This window comes from Syngnathus scovelli, chromosome 1 (genome assembly GCF_024217435.2).
Source record: "Syngnathus scovelli strain Florida chromosome 1, RoL_Ssco_1.2, whole genome shotgun sequence".
Taxonomy (NCBI): domain Eukaryota; kingdom Metazoa; phylum Chordata; class Actinopteri; order Syngnathiformes; family Syngnathidae; genus Syngnathus; species Syngnathus scovelli.
The window spans coordinates 24,551,186-24,569,417 of NC_090847.1; the positions used below are offsets into that span (position 1 = coordinate 24,551,186).

Sequence of the window (18,232 nt, forward strand, 5' to 3'; positions counted from 1 at the left end):
AGCAAACGGCAAGTCGACTGACTTGATGAGTCATCCGTCAAATGAATTGAAAACATGTGCTGGCACATGCTATACCAAACACAGCTCACATTCTGGAACTCTATATTTTTTTTATAACAGCACAAACAACACTTGTGCAGAGTGAAGTCATTTTCAGTGCCGTTAAACTTTTCCCCCAGCCAAAGATATTACTGCAAAAATGTTTGCAATAGCGCACGAATGTACACATGAGCTCATTTCCATGGTTGGCTCCATGCAAGGACATGAGCGCTTTTAATCAAGGGGGTGAGGTTGACCCACATCCGGGCAAAGAAAAGCATCATCCAATAATATTACTCGGCATATTTGAGCTACGCTAGATCTGGTGACGACAAAACAACCTTCCCCAACTTGGGTGAACCTTAACTCTGAAGAAACGCCTCCGACATGATAAGGTGATGACTCAGAAAGGAGATTTGAAAGCTCTCCATTATCATGACAAAAGATGCATATACATTTCGATTCTATTATTGAAACTAAACCTAATAGCACCTTCTGAAAATATGTCAATTAACTTTGGCTGATAGCGGATCGATATCAATATCGTGTCTTTCCTACTGTATTCCCAATCTAACCTCTCGCATTATCCAGCGAGGTTAAAGGGAAGGCATTTGGCAGTTTACTTTCCAAACCACCAGAGACAAACAAATGCAGGCTGTGGCTCAAGCTCTTCAAAAAGTCTTCCACGAGGAGCATTTCAAAGATCAAAATCCAAAGTCGGTGGCGCGTGCTGACTGCAGTCGTTCGGCCTGCTTTTTCCTTGGTGTTCAAAGTCAACCGCACACAGCACAGATGTGAAAGTGGAGACATGAAAACAGAACCTCGGTCTGGTCGCTCCTCCTCCAGGGCCGCCTCCTCCTCCTCCTCCCGAACTGCGGGATGGCAGTTTCCCGCTGCAAAGAGAGACGGGACAAAGGCGATTCCTCGACAAATCCGGAGGCAGCTCGAGGATGCATTTGGCACGAGGAAGGACACGGCCACCGCAAGCACCAGGAACTCACTTTGCACATCTTTAAGTTGAGCCAAAATGCAGATGTTGCTGTTGGTGTGGGCATTGGCGCTGCTTGGACCAAAGGCATCCCTAGGCGCAGAATGTCCGTCAAGGTGCGACGTGAGCGCCTGCCCCAGCCCCAGTTGCCCCGACGGCTACGTGCCGGACCGCTGCAACTGCTGCTTGGTGTGCGCTGCCGGCGAGGGCGAAGCGTGCGGCGGCCAGGACGCCCCGGCCTGCGGGGACGGCCTGGAGTGCCGACGCCCGGACGCCGGGCTGCCGTCACGGGCTTTGTGCCGCTGCAAGCTGCGCCGGGAAGTGTGCGGCAGCGACGGGAAGACGTACGCCAACGCGTGCCAGCTAAGGGCTGCCGGCAGGAGGGCGCGGCAGTGGGGGCTTCAGCCCATCAGCCAGGCCCCGCCTGGAGCCTGTCACAACGCAGGTAGGACAAACGGCAAAGCACACATCACGTCACCATCGATTGCTGGCAGGCAGAAGATCTCACGGTGCACCACTATTCAAAAATAGCACAAATAGTACAAGACACATCAGTGGAAGAGAACGAAATCCTACTTGAGTCTTACAAATCATAATCATCTCAACTTGGCCTGTTCAGTTGAGCACTTTTCTATGAGGTCACACAAAGGTTAACTGGACTGTCTGCCATGTGGCAGGGCTTGACTGAAGGGCTTTTTCTTTTCACTTGAACAGAAACGTTCTTCAGTCCTCTCCGGTAGACGCACTATGACTAAAATCTTCCAGGTGTTACCAGGTGTCCTCCCTGTCGCTTTCACATCCCTGGCACATTGTAGCGATTGAGAATGGCTGCTATTTGAGCGTGGCGGTGTTTTTGAGGAGTGCTGCAACAGCTGCCTCACACATTTGTTTTGGCACATTCCACAATGACACGCCAGCCATTCTCCTGCTCACTGACTCATTCAAAGCAGCAAGAAAGCAAAGAAACCTGCAGGGAGAACTGAGGAACTTGCCCCAAAAAGACAGCAAACTAGGCTGACATCATGCCGGGCTCGCTTCCAACTTCAGTCTCAACATGGCCATGTACCTCAGATCGCTTTAGCGACATGCTATTCTACGCTACATAAGATTCATTTACTTTTAGCTTTAACTTTAGTTTACTTAAGTTCCCAATTGGGAACAAGTTGGTGGCAAGCCCCTTGAATGTACTTCCACGTTTCAAACAATTCAATATATGGAAGCAAAAGAAAGATGCTGGATGATGTAGCATCCTTTTTTTTTTTTTTTTTTTTTTTGCCGGGTGTCGTTTCAGTCTGCGGACATGGCCACAACGTTTGAGTGGCATTTTGGCTATATTTTTTTTTTTCAAGCAATTACATTTGGAAGTATATTTTTTTACAACACTCTCTCTTCGCTGTGGTGCGTCAAATGTACAAGTTACAGTTTTGACTTTACACAGACTTTAAAAATTGTGGATGTGAACGTTGCTCATTATAATTTTCTTCCCATCCCTGAAAATCTACACCGGCAAGATTTAGCAAGAATGAGACCTATATTTTTAGTTCACCACGCCCTTTACATATGTAACGCACCAGCGAAACTGCGTGTGTGTGTGTGCGGGCGTGCGTGTGTGTGTGAGTACACGCCAGACAAAATAGAGAGTCAGTGATTAAAGACAAACATAAGGCCAGTCGGCCACAATTTTGAGCTGGAAGGATTTCCTGTTTCCTTAGTTGCTATCTGTGTGCGTGTGTATGTGAGTGTGTATGTGTGTGTGCGCTTTCCAATGACTGAAATGAGGCCAAGTGGGGATGATGTTGTCCCTGCAGCTGTTAAAAGCGTTTCGAATTCATCAGCATTGAAGGCAACTCGTTTTAACCCATCCAGGTACTCTCGTTACTGTCGGTGCATCAAACGCTGTCAGCCCTCGATACAAATTCAACTTCATCGCCGACGTGGTGGAGAAGATCGCCCCAGCAGTGGTTCACATAGAACTGTTCCTCAGGTACACGCTCTACTGTGTGTGTATGTGTGTGTGTGCGCGCTGACGTGTGCATGTTCTGACCCAAGGCATCCCCTCTTCGGGCGCAACATCCCCCTGTCGAGCGGCTCGGGTTTCGTCATTTCCCAGCACGGGCTGATCGTCACCAACGCTCACGTGGTCTCCAGCAACTTGCCCGTGTCAGCTCGCCAACACCTGAAGGTACACAGACCAAAAAATAAAAATAAAAATGACACATCAGCAAACGACTGACAACTTTGTCTTTTCTTGAAGGTCCAGATGCAGAATGGCGACGTTTATGAAGCAAGTATCAGAGACATCGACAAGAAGTCAGACATTGCCACCATCAAAATTAACCCTAAGGTCAGTTGGAATTTTGTTCTCTGAAAGTTAAGGAAAACTGGTTCAAAGTTTTGCTGGCTACACACGATGAGGTGGACACGTTTGGGTTGGGGTTCGGATGCCAAGTGCCGGTCTTGAGTTTCCTGTTTCCAATCCCAGAGCGAGCTCCCCGTCCTGCTTCTGGGTCACAGCGCCGACTTGAGGCCGGGAGAGTTTGTGGTGGCCATTGGCAGCCCCTTCGCCCTGCAGAACACGGTCACCACCGGCATCGTCAGCACCGCCCAGAGGGACGGCAAAGAGCTGGGCCTCAGGGACTCGGACATGGACTACGTCCAGACGGACGCTATCATCAACGTGAGAGTCCGCCAGGGTTCGTCGGCGCCGAGGGAAAACCTCACTTGGCTTTTTTGTTTTCTCCTTCACAGTTTGGCAATTCCGGAGGGCCTCTGGTGAATTTGGTAAGACTTTCTCGAGCCACCTTGCTTTCCGAAGACAAAGCGAGCTTAGCGTCTTTTATTTGAGGACGGCGAGGTGATCGGCATCAACACCCTGAAGGTCGCTGCGGGAATCTCCTTCGCCATCCCCTCTGACAGAATCACTCGCTTTCTCAACGACTCCCTGGACAAGCACGGCAAAGGTGAGATGTTAAACGTGCCTCCGCCCCCCCGTCCGTCTCCTTCGGATGTCAGGCCGGTCAAGAAGCGCTTCATCGGCATCAGGATGCTCACCATCACGCCGGCGTGAGTGCAGCCGCTCGGCTCTCGTTTACTGCCGCCTTCGGGAATCGTTCGGTTCCCCTCAAGGCAACTCTGTCCCGCAGGCTCGTTGAGGAATTACGACAGCAGAGACCCGACTTCCCCGACGTCCCCGGCGGCGGCATCTACGTCCACGAGGTGGTTCCTCACTCCCCGGCGCAGAAGTAAGACTTCTTACAAAAGCTGGGCATGAAAATAGACCGAATGAGCCAGACAGGATTACGATTCCTGGATGTTCTCCAGTGTGAGCTTGCTGTCCTCACAAACAGAATGTGACCCTTGTGCTTCCAGAAGCGGCATCAAAGATGGCGACATCATTGTCAAGCTGAACGGTCGGGCAGTGGTGAGCACGGCTCAGCTGCAGAGGGCGCTACGGGAGGAAACGGCCCTCCTGCTGGAAGTCAGGAGGGACAACGATGACCTGCTCTTCAACATTGAACCAGACGTCATCATGCAGTACACCACAGTGAGACAAGATACACGTAGTCATACATATAATACGTAGATACAAGTCGTTGAGTAAGCCCAGTTTGTGTGGCGGAAAGATCCCAGAACCACCCAAAATCCCTCGGACATCTTTCCAACACACCGAGACTTTCTGATACTATACAAAGCATTCCTGAGCGCCCGTTCCCTCTCTGTCATCGTCCAGAAATTTGAGAGGAATAGATAACATGGCTTTGAGGAAATCAGCTTGTAACCCCGCTCCCAGGCGCCAAGTCAGATCATTGACTTTTGCCGACATTTCCGCTGCTTTTTGTATAGAATTATTTGGGTTTGCATTTTTTGTTTTGCGGGCCCGCTTCTTAGCCTTCTTGGTGCCCCCCCTCCCCGGAAAAAAATCCTAGCTACGCCGTACGGAAAAAAAAAAAAACGGGGTCATATATGTATGTTACGAGGTGTTGCCGACTCACCGCCACAGGAACGCTTTGTAAACAAAACTGCCATCGTTGTACTGAAGTCGCTTTCTTATCGACCTCATGGATAGGAGCAGCTTGGGGGCGATCAAGGAACCTCTTACGAGCCCGGACAGCATTGAGGAGATAAACCAACCCACACATCTTCAGCATCAGCTGCAAAAAAAGAAACAGAGACCCCAAGAGAAGCTATGCTTATATTTGCAGCTCCTTCAGATGGCCATCATCATGTTTGAAAGTTGACATGCTAACAAAAGGACGCCCCACCCTTAAAATGTATCAAATAAACATTGCTCGTTTAAAGTATCCTGCTCTAGTAGATGTTGGGCCGGTGTAGCATGATTTTTTTTTTTTTTTTGAAGAGTCAATAAATCCATGAGTCCTCAGTTCTTACCTTCTCCTTTTTCCTTTGACTCGCCTCACGCAACTCCTTGGCTTGATGCGTACACCTAAGAACAAACATTCCTGCAAGAACTTAAGACTCATGAAATCCACCCCATCTGCATTTCCTGCCCTGAAAATAAAGCTCAAAGGTTACGAGATGCGCCATCCTACCCTTTGCTTCTTAGCTGACGGCAGCTGGAGTAGATTCTACTTTGCGATATGGATCGGATACGTTTAACGTGCACGTACATACAAGGCGTTTCCTTTCCAGACGGCATGAACTTATTTTGACCCGCTAGGCCGGAAAAGTGACCGCAAAAAGGCTTCTGACTCACAAGGAGCGTCAACAACACTTTGCTTCGGGGAATTCTCCTCAATGAGCATTAAGAACACAATACCCAAAATACGGAATTGATCAAGTTGGTATTTTATTGGTAAGGCACTAATTAATAAGTTATAATCGTCTCTCTATATAAACACACACACCTATGTATATTTGATCAATTTTAGTTTTAGTTGAAATTCCCAGATGAAGAGAGCAGTGTCATGAGTCTTTTCGGTTTTTGGTCACATTGCAAAGAGGACTTTTGGGAAACAGATTTTTTTTTTTGTGGGGAGTAGAGTAGTATGGAAGCAAAGGCAAAAAAGAAAATGAAGCGAGTGTGTGCCGCGAGTGTGTGCCGCGAGTACGCTCGCCCGGCGTTTGTTGTCTAGAGCTTGGGTCGCAGAGACCCCACGGCGGGCTTGTCGGCACAGAACTCTTTCCACCAGGACGGGCGCTCCAGAGCTTGGTTGCCCTGCATCACCGTGGACCAAAGGTTCTTGTAGAGCTGTGGTCGCGGGGGACAAACAATTTGCATCACTTAACGGGCTTTCTTTGCCACTGGCGGAGCTTAAAAAAAAATTAAATATCATTTTTATGTTGTATGTCATTGATAGTAAATTTTCAATTGGACTTATTGAAGTTGTGTGTCCTGAGTACTGTGTGAATAGTGCACGTGACGAAGAACTTGCCTGTCCATCAGCGTTCCCGATTGGGGAGTTGAGAATGAAGTCCGGGGGAGCCATCGCATCCACCAGCGCTACCGCGTCGTCCTTCAGCTGCAAACAACTTGAATTTACTCGACTTTTACAGCAGCCTAATTCTACAGTTTTACATATCGTCATCAACATCATCATCATGATCAATCACGATGGAGTGTGTGAGACCTGCGTGCAGAGGGTAAGAATGGCCGTCTGGATCAAGTGGGCTGGCTCCCTTCCGCTCAGGTAAGCACCTGCACACAAGCACTCAATGACTTACTATTGATAATTTAGGGGGGGGGGATGTAATGCCCAAAAATATCTATTCAGCTTTTTTTGTTGTTGCAACGTTGTTGTTTTTCTACTCTTTAATTGCTCCTTTTGCCAGTTTACTTTGTACTCTCCATTGTGCGGCTGATTTGTGACTGTTGTTTGAATCTCCTGGAGAAAGTGCGACGTCAAGTGTGTGCGTAGGCGCACCTTGGTACAGCGTGGCCATGTGGCTGCTGAGGCTCCACAGTCCATAAAGCGCACAAAGCTTCCCGAGGACCGCTCGCAACTGGCTGGGCGTGTCGTCGTCTCGAGTCCAGTCGTGGAACCTCTGGAGGCAGCAGTGTTCAATGTAGGCCAAGGCCAGGTCACGGCAGTAGTAAACCTGGACGGACAAACGGATCGACGGACACCGCTTAACACACTGCAGCCATATTTGCTCACTCAGCAAGATTAGAAAATACAAGAGTGACATTTGAGCCAGCGATGAACCGAAATGCCAAATACTTCCCAATATGGCCGCAATGAGCTGAATAATTGGAAACTGAATCAAATATGGAATGCGGGAGGTCTCTTAAATCTCAACTCATTTGTGATGTAAACAAAAGTGAGGCTGAAGATTTTTGTTGGCTGGCTCACTGACTTGGAAAATGTGAAATTGGGCCCAAATGTCTTGAATGTTGTGACTACTATTGCAAAATTGTTTTGAGAAAAGTGGCCACCATGACTGAAATCAAGAACTGCGGTGCAGAAGGAAAAAGGCTGTCTGTCTCCTGCCTGGCTATTGTTCCGGGCCTCAAAGTCGTCTTGGCCCAAAGTCCGGAGCTGCTGCAGCCGCCCGTGGCTCTCCTCCAGTAGGTAGCACACCAGCCACTTGTAGGCCGCCAACGCCACTGACAGGGAACCCATCCAGCAATGAAGCCACGTCGCATTTGGATCCCGCAGAACGAAGAAAACTACCTGCAGAGTCCATGCAGTCTTCGAGCGTGCGTGCCGTGAAGCTGCCATCTCTGATCTTGTGGAAATGGTCCAGGAAGTCCACGGTGTGAAGAGGGGACCGGATCGGCACGCCGTCTGAAAGCATACTCAGCGTCAACACTGGCTCAAGAACAGTTGCGGGTCGTCTGAACCAAAAGCTATTGTGGTTGCAGACGGCAGCCCCTCGGCCTGTCTTATTGTTAAAGGCTGAGGACTGACCGCATCGCTTGGCGTCCATCCACGCCATCAGGTAGTTGCTGGTTTGCTGCAGTAACACGTTGTTGTCTCCCTCATACGTGCAGTTGGGGTCGTTGTCATCGCGCAGGTTGCCCAGGCGGTTCACTGCGGAGGCCAGCAAAGCAGGGGGAAGTGTGAGGGTGGCGTGTTCCATACGCGGGCACCGTCCACGAGGCTTAAAATACTCACTGGCTAGGTAACCGTGACCTCCGCAAGCCTCGCGGCACTCCTGGATCCCGCGCTGAGCCATCCACGAGGCCAAGGGCTTGCCGGAGCAGGCCAGCGCGTGGAGCTCTCGGCCCAGCTCAGCCTGACAGACACACACACACACGCACACATCATCAACTCAATGGCAGAGTTCCAACGGCACGCACTGTGCTTGCAAGATGTTTGATGGTGGACAATGACAGCAGATGAACGCACCTGTGTGTCCGAGTGATCCTTCATTATTTGCCCCAGGCTAAACTCCACGAAGTTACCGAAGAGGGATTTGGAGAAGCGCTCCAGAGCATACGCTGCTGCCAGATACGGAATCAGACGCCATTGCTGGAAAGACACAAAAGATGGAAAGTCTTGACTGCGCTGGGAATTACGTCCAGAATACCGTGACCCATATAGCCGGTTGTATTGTGAGAAGGTGGAGTGCGTGTCTCTCATTTGGTAGATCTCGGTGCAGCATTTTACACAGTAGATCACAATATTTAGTTTTCTTGCCTGGAGCACTGGATTGGGTTAAAGGTTCAGTCAGTCTGGAGTTTTTTTTTTTTGTTTTTTTTTTTTAAGTCATAGCTGACTGAAAGTAGCTTCTTCATCAGTGTCGGGGGACATTGTATCCTCCGAGGCATCGTTCCGCGACGGAGTGAGTCAAGCCTCATACCTTGGACCAATGGTATTTACGCTCGGGCTACCAGGAGGCAATACAGTACAGTAGAGTGTAGTCATTTCAAAAATTTGCAGAAATGTCTTCTTCTATGAGTGATTCAGTAAAATACTGCATCATGTGAAGTTATTATTTTTTTGTAGAGGACAAACAACATATGCGTGGGAGTGTTATGTGATGTTTGGCACCAATGATTGTGTTAAAAAATCCTTTGCTTCTAAAATCACAATGCAAAGCATTAGCTTGCAAATTATGTTAAATAGTTATTTAAAATACCAAATATACAGTCACCTGTTTACTGCTCAGAAAACACTGAGACCATTGTGCGTATTTTAGAGCCTTGGCCCTTACCTGCAACTGGTACTCCAGCACGGGAAGCTCCTGTTCGTCTTTGGGCCCGAACTGCCTCCTGGTGGCGGAGAAGCGGACCGCCACTGTCAGCGCTAGCTTGAGGTTGACCAGGGCCATCCTGGCGATGGACACCCGGCCTCCCGACAGGGCGCCCAGGGACGCCCCGAAACGCTTGTCGGGGTCCTTCACAAGCACAAACGCGTTGGCCGCGGCATCATCCATAGCGGATCGGGAGTAGGGCGGCATTTACCCGGTAAGGGGTCACATAAGTGCCGGAGGGAGTCACATCGCCGGTCTTATTTAGGAGATTCTCCCGCGGGATCCTCACATTGTGGAATAGAGCAAACCTGCGCATGGTCATTCACACCGAGTCAGTCATTGACGTCCGCAATCGTCCACTTACTCATTCACACAAGCAAATCAATGACAAATGTGACCAAACTTTTGACAGTCGTCGATTCATGGATTAATTATTGCGTGTGTCTATAATGAACAAAATGCAAGGTTTAATTCCAGACATTGCGAGTGTACCCGTTATCCAGTCCGTTCTGGCCCAGCTTCTTGCCCATATCGCCAACGAGAACGCCAGGAAGCGCCAGCAGCGTCTTGGGATCTCTCACCTGTATTCAACACTCGCTTACATTGGCACTCAAGCACCTTATAGAGCGAAAGCTCAAGGCGAGTCAGCGTACCGGAACTACAAAGGAGTGCAGACCATGGCAGGCTCCGTCTGCCGTGTAGAGCTGCGCCAACACCAGTGCGTGAGTGGCCGTCTTCCCAAGGTTGCCCACCCAAAACTTGGCTGCCTCGAAATCTGGAGAGTTGATGACAAACTCCTGCAAGACAACCCGTCCCGGAGGACCTTTTGGCCACGTTCGGGAACAACAGGCTTTTGGCTACTAGTAACAACGGCGAGAGTTTTCCAACCTGTGTGGATGGCTGGTAGGTGGCGGTGGTCCTCATGGCTCTGGTGTTGCTGCCGTGACTCAGCTCGGTCAGCGCAAAGCATCCGAACGCCTCCGGGAAAACGGGGAATAACGAGAGTGGTACAGACAGAGGGCGTGCGTTTGACGTGACACGGAGATGAGCATGCCGCTTACTGTCATGTCGTCAGCGTCGTCCACAAACTTGCGATGTCGCACTGAGCCGCTGCTGGCGACCGTCCTTGCAAACATCTGAGACACAACACCAACAGGTGACATTTAACACAACAGACAGCATCTCAAAACTAGTCCGGAAAAGTTGTTTTCTCATAAAACGCACTCACGCCTTTGCTGAGGAAGTACTTGGCCGACAAGGACCAATCATACATTCCCAAGCAGTTGTTGAGGACCACCGTCAACCACGGGTTGGCCATGGCCTCGTCATTGGTCAGGAAGTCATAGCAGAACAGCTTCTTCACCCTGCATGTTTCCAGACCAAATGGATCTTTGAGTTTACGCTGACAATGTGTGCAAAATAAATGTACAGTCCACCTTGCACCTGAGGAAGGTGAGTTCCCGCATTTCCGCCATGGGCAGGTCTTCACCCGGCGTCCTGGAGAAAAGTGGATCGTTCTCCAACGCCGTGAAGACTCGTTGCTACGGCACAACACAACAAGAAGCGTGACCTCAGAAGAAGATCATGAGCCATCTCGTCATACCTTCAATGCCATCTCGTCTTCTCCTTCCAGAAGCACAAGCATGTCCTTCCATGGGAAAGAAGCTTTTTGTCTGTAGACGTCCAGAGGCCCGCTCGGGAGGTCAGCCACTCGTTGCTGCATCGTCTTCAAACTTTCCAATTAAATACAGGGTGGACTTTCTTTGGTCACGTTTCTTCCATATTCAATTGATATTTTTCACCGCTTCTAAACAGCATTTTAATGGCATTTCAGGATAGTGCCAGCTCCTTAGCAATCCCACAGAATCTCTACAGAAATAGCCTTCTCGTGTTACTTATTTTTAATATTAAGTCAGTGACCTGGCAGAAGGCAGATTAGTCGCCGTTTGGCATTCAAGTGTTCAGAGCAGAGCAGAGTTCAAGGTCTGCCTGTCCGTCCGTTTTCACGTCAAAACGATGACATGAGGATTATATACGGATATTCAACTCCAAACAGCAAAGTCTAACGACAGCCAAATTAAATAAAAACAAACATTTGCATATTCAAACAAGAGATATGAACTGTAGTTTGTTTGGCAATGCTTATTTCTGTCCCTTTTCGAATATAACACTTCATACACACATTATTTACTTTCGTGTTGTTTGAATTGTGATTGTAAAGATCAATCAAAGATTTAACCAAACCAAAATAACAAATTAACTTGGAATTGGCTTGAGACGTGTTTTCGGTTCATCCTACCTGTAGACAGTCGACTTTCTGTGAACGCTGAAAGCAGACAATCAAGAAAAAGTAAGGTCGGTGGACATTGGTCCATGACATGCCCACTGCACTCTGAATCCGGAAGTAAACCAGAGTGGGCCGGCCGTCATACGCATACGTCAGCGCCATCTTGGGACAGTTTTTGTGCGCTTTTTCCTTCTTTGAAAACTAGAAAATTACTCTAGGCTGTACATATTGCATGGAAATAAGGCCAAATATATCGACAGTCATTTTTTTCAATGCTTTTATTCTTTTATATCAAAGCACATGACATGTGACGAGAGAACCCAAAAGTAGCTTGAACTCAAGAAAGTCACAAATGGGAGCACACTACACACATAAGGCTTCACTACTTTAGTTTGATAGACAGTCAATGAAATGTCTCATTGTCCAACTGAGGTTTGTGTGAAACAAAACAAACGATGCAAAACTGCAAAAACAACCACAGCGAGCCCTCTTTCGTCAGACGTTTGACCCGGAGGCTGCAACCTCGTCGTCGTCAGGTGGGCAGGGGACAAAATCGGCCAACATGGCGGCGATGGAGTCGTCTTGCTTCTGAGAGAAACAAAATGCAGCCAGTGTTCAGTAATGCCTGTGTCAACGACCAGCCTTCAAAGATCGTGACCTTTGGTGGGAAAATTATTTTTTCAACCCTCATGGGCACCCTTCCCAGCATCGGTACAAGGTAAAGGAAAAAACTACCAGTTTGTCATTTTTCCTGCTTAATGATTTGCACTTGTTCTTTTGCTCTCAACTCAAATCAAACTGAAATCTAATGGTGGAAATAGTGTATTGTTTACCTTTTTCTCATCAGTGCTTGGTCCCGCCTCTTCGTCGTCGTGCTCGTGGTCTCGTTTGCGCTTAACTCCTTTCGTCTCAGCCGCTTCACGTCCTTCCGTGTCTTTGGCCTTTTCTTCCTCCTGGGGGCACTCTTCAGGGCCTGACAAGGCGGCAGGTTCCGAAGGCAGTGGGCTGCCGCTATCGGGAGGAGCCGCCATGAGTTCGTTTTGAAGGACAGGCGGCTGGTCGTCACCGGTGCTCGCTTCCTGCGTGGGGGCCAACAAAGCTTCCTGCTGGAAAGTCCAATCATTGCTTATAATGCAGTGAGAACACACGCAGACGTTTTCTATTGTCTTATTGTCGAGTTTCTATTTTGACCTGTCAAAGTCCTGCCCATTTATGTAGGCCAGTAACTGGAGTCAGGAAAACATGCTGAAGTGAAACATCTCAATCATCTCAAGACAAGCTCTACATGTCGTTCGCTCGCATTATTCCAAAATCAAAACAACTGTAAAGCATCTACATATTTTGAAAGATAATTTCAGTTGCGTTCGAAACAGCAAAAGTGTTTTGGGATCATTCTTTGTGTGTTCTATTGAGAGTTAAATCTATTAGTGCTAGTAGTAGTGGCAGCCCAGGTTAGGTCCTGTGTTGATGCACCACCTTGTTTTTGCCTACCTGCAGCGGCGGTTGAAACTCTGCGACAGGTGGCTCGTGTCGAAAGGAGGCCGCTCCCGCTGTCTCGTCCTCGACCGGCTCTTCCCTCTCCTCTGGCGCACCGCCTCCGGTCACGCACAGGATCTGAGGCATGGTGGGGTCGTCCATCCTCTCACTCTCCTCCTCCTCGTCCTCTCTGGCCCCCTCCAGGACTCCAATGCTCTCCACCTCCTGCACTGGGGCACGCTCGTCGGCGACGTCAGCTCTGCTGAGCTGGATCTCCTGGATGCCTCCCACGGTTTCTCCATCGGTGCTTGAGGCGGGCAGCATGACTTCTGCACAAGGCACCTTCTCCTCCTCAATGCCGCCCACGTTCGCTTTGTCCTCCGCTCCCTCTAACAAAGGCATCGTGCCATCTTCACCCCCCTCGTCTTCTTCCTCGTCCTCCTCGTCCTCCTCATCTTCCTCCTCCTCCAGCTCTTCCCCTTCCTCATCAAACTCGTCAAACTCCTCGCCCTCATAAAACTCGCCCTCAGGGAAATCGCTGACTTCCTCCTCCTCGTCCTCATCTTCCTCCAACTCTTCGTCATCCTCCATGTCTTCCTCTTCGTCCTCATCGTCCGTGCTGTTGATGTTGATGACGCCCGAGTCTTCGTTGTTGGAGTCGGCGGGCAGCCTTGCCTGAGGGGGGGCCAGTTGGTTCTGCAGCTGGTGCATTTGGAGGGGCAGCCCCAGGGCTCCGGGGGTCGAGGGCTGCATCAGCATCTGCTGGAGCTGAGGTCTGACGGCCGCCGTCTCCCCCTCGCCAACCGGCGGAACGAGAGAGACCACCGAGGAGGTGTGGGGAACGAAGGAGTTCACAGCAGCGGCGGGAAGAGGCGAGGCGGAAGAGGTGGCCAGGTCATCAGGGAGGGAAACCCCATCCGTCACAGCTGGAGCCACCGCTACGGGCTCGGCGGCACCGGCCAGGGGCGTGGCGGCGGCCGGGTTCTGTGGCGGGGCCGCGTTCTCGACGGGCTCGCGTGTCTCTGTCGCGAGCATCCCCGGAGGAACGATGACCACGCTGTCGTCAGAGTCGCTGGCCAGCGAGATCTCCACGTCCTCGGCTTCCTCTTTGTCATAGCGCACAAAAACAGGTCTCTGCCCCTCCGAGGGGCCCAAATTGGCCGGCTCTGGCTGGTGGTGCGCGTGCGAGGACAGAATGGCATCGCCTGAGGCGTGGCCTGGAACCAGAGACAGGTGGTTCTCCAGAGAGCCCAGCAGAGCAAGCGAGTGGCGGGCGGCGGGGAAGGGGCTCGAGGAGCCGGGGCCTCCAAGGAGGGTGGGTAACGGCAGGCCGGGGGTCGGGCCCTGAGAGGACGCAAGGACGGGAGCTGAAGGGCTGGACTTCAGTGTGAGGGGTGGTAAGGGGATGGCGATGGAGGGAGCGCGCGGGTGGACCAGGGCGTTACACATAGTCAGCGCCTCGCTACAGAACGAGGACACCTGAAAGGGAGCGAGGACAGCCCACTGAGTATGCTTTTCGTGACAACACCAATGACGACATCACGTCCAACCTTGAGGTTGCGGTCTGCGCGCCCTTTGCTGAGAATAGACACGGCGCAGGTGAGAGGCGGAGGCCACGTCGGGGACGGAACCAGGATGAGAGCCAGTAACAACCTGAGAGTCCAAACACATGACGATGACACGCAAACAAGCAAAGTAAACAAAATGTTTTTGAAGGCTTTTATCAAAAAACTGCCAAGCTCCAACTTAGATAGATAGATAGATGGATCTAAGTAAATTTGGAGTGTGAGGCAGAGACTTAATTGAAGGTTCTTGTTTTTAAACAGTTTAAATGTGTTTAAAGCATTTGAGAGGTGCAACTATAATCATTTTTTTTTCTTCTCCGTATCACATATTTTCCCAATCACCTGCCGTGGGAGGGTCGTTTGAAAGTAAACGTGTAAGCGTACTTTTCCAGACACAGCCCAATCGAGTGTTTCCTGTACATGCGTAGTGTACCTGTAAAGTTCCCGCCGAGTGAGGACGCCGCCATACTGCCCGCTGACGCCCCCTGCAGACTCGGAAGTGCCGTTGCAGCTGGACTGCTGCTGCTGCAAGCGCACACACAGCGGCAGCAAAACCTCGTGGAGGCGCTATGGCACAAAATACACGGCGTCAAATAATTACAACCTTTGCGCGTTTACAACGCAAATTGAAGCTGAACGATAAGTGCACCATTGTCGGTTTGTTTTTACCTTGTGAAGGTCATCCTTTAGGAGGGTTCCGCTGGTCAGTATGATTTGTCTTAAAGCTTAGCGGGAGAAGAAAAGAATTCAAATAGGCCGTCATTTTGAAAGAGGGTGAGAGCATTTTTTCAGTAACTCACCCCTGAGAGCTGAAAGGCAGGTATCCTGGTTGGCCAAAATGTCGCCTTTCTTCTGAAGGGAGGGCCCAACCGCATCAGCCATGACCAAGGGTTTGGTCCTGCGAGGGCCCGGTTTGCCACCGGGAACCGCATCAGCCGACAAGCCAGCTCGGAGCTGCGGGAGCCAAAGAAAAAGGACACGGCTGGGTTTTGCGATGTCGTACACTCACTCAAAAAACAAATGCAACAAGACCTTGACGGACTCGGCCCCGGGTGTGATGTCACCGAGGAGGTGGGAAAAAAGGAGCTCGGTGTGGCTGGGGCTCCCCTGGAGGATGCCGGCAGACGCGCCGGCCACCTGCACCCACGCTTCCAGGCTTCTGTACACGGACACGCGCACCGAGCTGTGGGATTAAAAGATGTCGGGATTGAATTGCGACTCACAGTTCACATTGAGGATGTCTGGCGTGACTCACCTGTAGGCTCTCTGCTGCCCGGGGTTACTTTCAGGCGGAGGCGTCCACGCACTCAAGGTTTGAGAAAAGAGCCTCTGGAGGACCGCGGCGTACTGCACCATGCTGCTCCGCACGCTGCAGTCAAGACGAGGTCAGATAAGTACGTGGGCGCTTTTTCACTAGGCGGGTGCGCATCGTGCAACTTACACAGTGAAGAGCGCAGTTAAGACGTCCAGTGTGCTGGTGTGAATGGCAGGCAGGAGCAGCAGCCTCACACTGCCGTCGCCTGTTAAATTCTGGTACGGAAAACAAAACGAGCGCAAATGACCCGTGGGGTGGCGTGTGCGGTCTTGGTGTCGGGCACGCGGGATACTCACGATGCTCTTGGCGCTGATAGCGAGAGCTCGACACACCAGATTGAGAATGGGTCTGACGGGCAGACGCACAGCCGACGCCGGATCCACCCTGTAGAAGTTCACACCATTTGCACAACTTTGGCACAGTGAACCCGCCGCCGTTCATCATTTACACTCTGCCGCCATAAACACGGATTCGAACGTACACGCTGGACCTTAAGTTCCCGTACAAAGGGTTCGTATGTCTATGATACCTAAAACACATTTACTCGGTGTGCCTGTACATACCTGAGCGTGTGCTTGAGCGCGAGACACACGGCCGTGTATCTACGCTGGAGCTGCAGCGGCAGCAAGGGATCCGATTGATCGAGATGAGGAAAGCCGAGCTCCACCCCGGGACCCTCGTATTGCGCCGTCCTGTCTGTGGTGGCCCACAACAACAACATTTCAATAGGAGCAAAATGAGGCCCGGACACGGCGGGTGAGCGCGTACCCAGTTCGGAGCCGAGGTAAAGTTGAGACAGCGCGACATTGGCCGTGGCCACGAGGCAGTGAACCTGATCGCGCCATCGGTCGGCTCGGCCAGTGCCTGACGCTCGGTCTGTCAGACCGCCCAGACAGGGGAGGCAACCGAAGCACTGACAAGCCATCTGATGGGAACACACCGCGCATACACACAATGTGACGCGACTCGCCAACGGAAGCTGCGGCGGCCTGAGCGGGAGAACAAACCTCTTGGCTTTTCTTGTTGTAACTGTCCATTTTGGAAAGAAAGTAGGCCCCCAGCTTGTCCTGAAATAATTAGCAACTTGAGTATTGGACAATGACGACCAAGCAAATGAAAGATGTTACCCGCAGGGATCCACACGCTCGGGGGTAGTAGGTCATACATGCCATCATTCCCTCCATGGCCGCTAGCTCACACTGACATCACAAGAAGACTACAATCAGACACCTCAAAATAAAAATACCGAACAACCATAGCATATGACATCTATAAATGTTTTTTTTTTTCCTTTGGGGGTGACTGTACACATTGATCGGGTGCCATCTTGGTTTCTTGGCTCACCTCTGTCTTCAGGCCCAGCAGTGACGTGAGGATGCCCAGGACGCAGTTGAGGCCCACCTCCCGCGCCAGCTCTGCCAGCTGAGACGAATATTGCAGCAAGTCCTTCAAGATGGTCACGGCCAGCTGGATGGTATGAACGGGAGCCTGGGACTGGAGAACAGGCTTTGAGGAAACATCCTCCCGGATGTGGACGACGGTGACAGAGGCGCAGCATTGAGTGTCACCTGTATGACTTGCTGAAGCGAGCGAAGCCAGGAGAGACAGTGTTGCTGGAACAGCTCACATGAACTGTCCTGAACCAGCATGGCGAGGAGACACAGCCCCTCAAATCTGCACACAAGCACACAAAGACGACTTGGTGATCCAAGCGGATCTCTGACACATGTTGATTCGGAAAAAGAAACTTACTTGGTCTTACTGGAAGCCAGCTTGGCGTTGCTAAACCCAAGCAGACCGGCTGCAGCGCTGGTGCCCTGTCAACATCAGTTTTGTTACACGTTACAATTCGTACGGATGATACTATTACTCATGCCCACTTCCACCTCTGAAAAAAATCAAAACGATAACCCCAGTCCACGTTAGGCCTATGATTTTTAATTTAAGGGTTCCCTTAATGCGACGAAACATGATTTTCTTGTGCCAGGTGAACAACAAAAGCGAGCAAGTTAGCAGATGGCTAGCTAGGAAGATAGAAGGCGGGCGTTCTTCAACCTACCTGCGTGCGGAAGACGCCATGCTCTCGGAAGCTATCTAGTAAACTGGGCAAATACTCGGGACGCTGCTCCTTCAGAACCGACAAGAAACCTTCAGTCAAACGCAGAGCAGACGGACCATGCAGGAAAGACGATGCCGACATCTTGCCTGCCTGCCTGCCTGCCGGTCCGCTAAGTCGACGTCATTAAGACGCGACCAAGCACAGCGTGATGTTTTTCGAAGGCGACCTCCATGACAAAAATAATATTTTTCCACGAGATTAGCAACATTTAATTAAGGACCAGCTACATGGAACTATCAATACCCCGTTTCCCCCGATTAAGATAACACGGTTTAAAATGATGAAT

The 18,232-nt window shown here is 50.6% G+C and overlaps 3 protein-coding genes across 4 annotated transcripts; 1 reads left to right on the top strand and 2 right to left on the bottom strand.

The window, feature by feature from the left end:
* The first annotated feature begins 910 nt into the window (after positions 1 to 910).
* htra3b (HtrA serine peptidase 3b) lies at positions 911 to 5,411 on the top strand. Its single transcript, XM_049761294.2, has 10 exons — positions 911 to 1,472; positions 2,894 to 3,011; positions 3,077 to 3,209; positions 3,282 to 3,371; positions 3,510 to 3,704; positions 3,776 to 3,808; positions 3,873 to 4,090; positions 4,171 to 4,269; positions 4,397 to 4,571; positions 5,094 to 5,411. Exons 1-10 carry the CDS (start codon positions 1,067 to 1,069, stop codon positions 5,142 to 5,144), a joined length of 1,518 nt encoding a protein of 505 aa, XP_049617251.1. The 5' UTR covers positions 911 to 1,066; the 3' UTR covers positions 5,145 to 5,411.
* A 399-nt stretch (positions 5,412 to 5,810) lies between these two features.
* acox3 (acyl-CoA oxidase 3, pristanoyl) lies at positions 5,811 to 11,628 on the bottom strand. The gene is made up of 19 exons (XM_049760858.1): positions 11,484 to 11,628; positions 10,788 to 10,917; positions 10,628 to 10,725; positions 10,413 to 10,548; positions 10,246 to 10,320; positions 10,073 to 10,162; positions 9,838 to 9,981; positions 9,677 to 9,765; positions 9,396 to 9,492; positions 9,146 to 9,328; positions 8,338 to 8,460; positions 8,104 to 8,224; positions 7,897 to 8,019; positions 7,660 to 7,773; positions 7,477 to 7,592; positions 6,910 to 7,084; positions 6,616 to 6,683; positions 6,421 to 6,507; positions 5,811 to 6,236 (listed from the first exon to the last, which is right to left on the bottom strand). Exons 2-19 carry the CDS (start codon positions 10,905 to 10,907, stop codon positions 6,117 to 6,119), a joined length of 2,079 nt encoding a protein of 692 aa, XP_049616815.1. The 5' UTR covers positions 10,908 to 10,917; positions 11,484 to 11,628; the 3' UTR covers positions 5,811 to 6,116.
* A 103-nt stretch (positions 11,629 to 11,731) lies between these two features.
* Positions 11,732 to 18,072, bottom strand: pelp1 (proline, glutamate and leucine rich protein 1). Of its 2 annotated transcripts, none has more exons than XM_049760230.2 (19): positions 17,887 to 18,072; positions 17,580 to 17,644; positions 17,396 to 17,501; positions 17,172 to 17,321; positions 16,955 to 17,026; positions 16,835 to 16,894; positions 16,596 to 16,752; positions 16,391 to 16,523; positions 16,124 to 16,211; positions 15,954 to 16,042; positions 15,768 to 15,881; positions 15,545 to 15,695; positions 15,313 to 15,466; positions 15,182 to 15,237; positions 14,946 to 15,079; positions 14,498 to 14,600; positions 12,963 to 14,426; positions 12,305 to 12,574; positions 11,732 to 12,059 (listed from the first exon to the last, which is right to left on the bottom strand). In XM_049760230.2, the coding sequence occupies exons 1-19, from the start codon at positions 18,025 to 18,027 to the stop codon at positions 11,967 to 11,969; spliced, it is 3,600 nt and encodes a 1,199-aa protein (XP_049616187.1). In that variant the 5' UTR covers positions 18,028 to 18,072; the 3' UTR covers positions 11,732 to 11,966. The 2 variants fall into 2 exon arrangements, with proteins under 2 accessions (XP_049616187.1, XP_049616186.1); XM_049760229.2 differs by having other exon boundaries at positions 12,305 to 12,577; positions 17,887 to 18,071.
* Between the last annotated feature and the right edge of the window lie 160 nt (positions 18,073 to 18,232).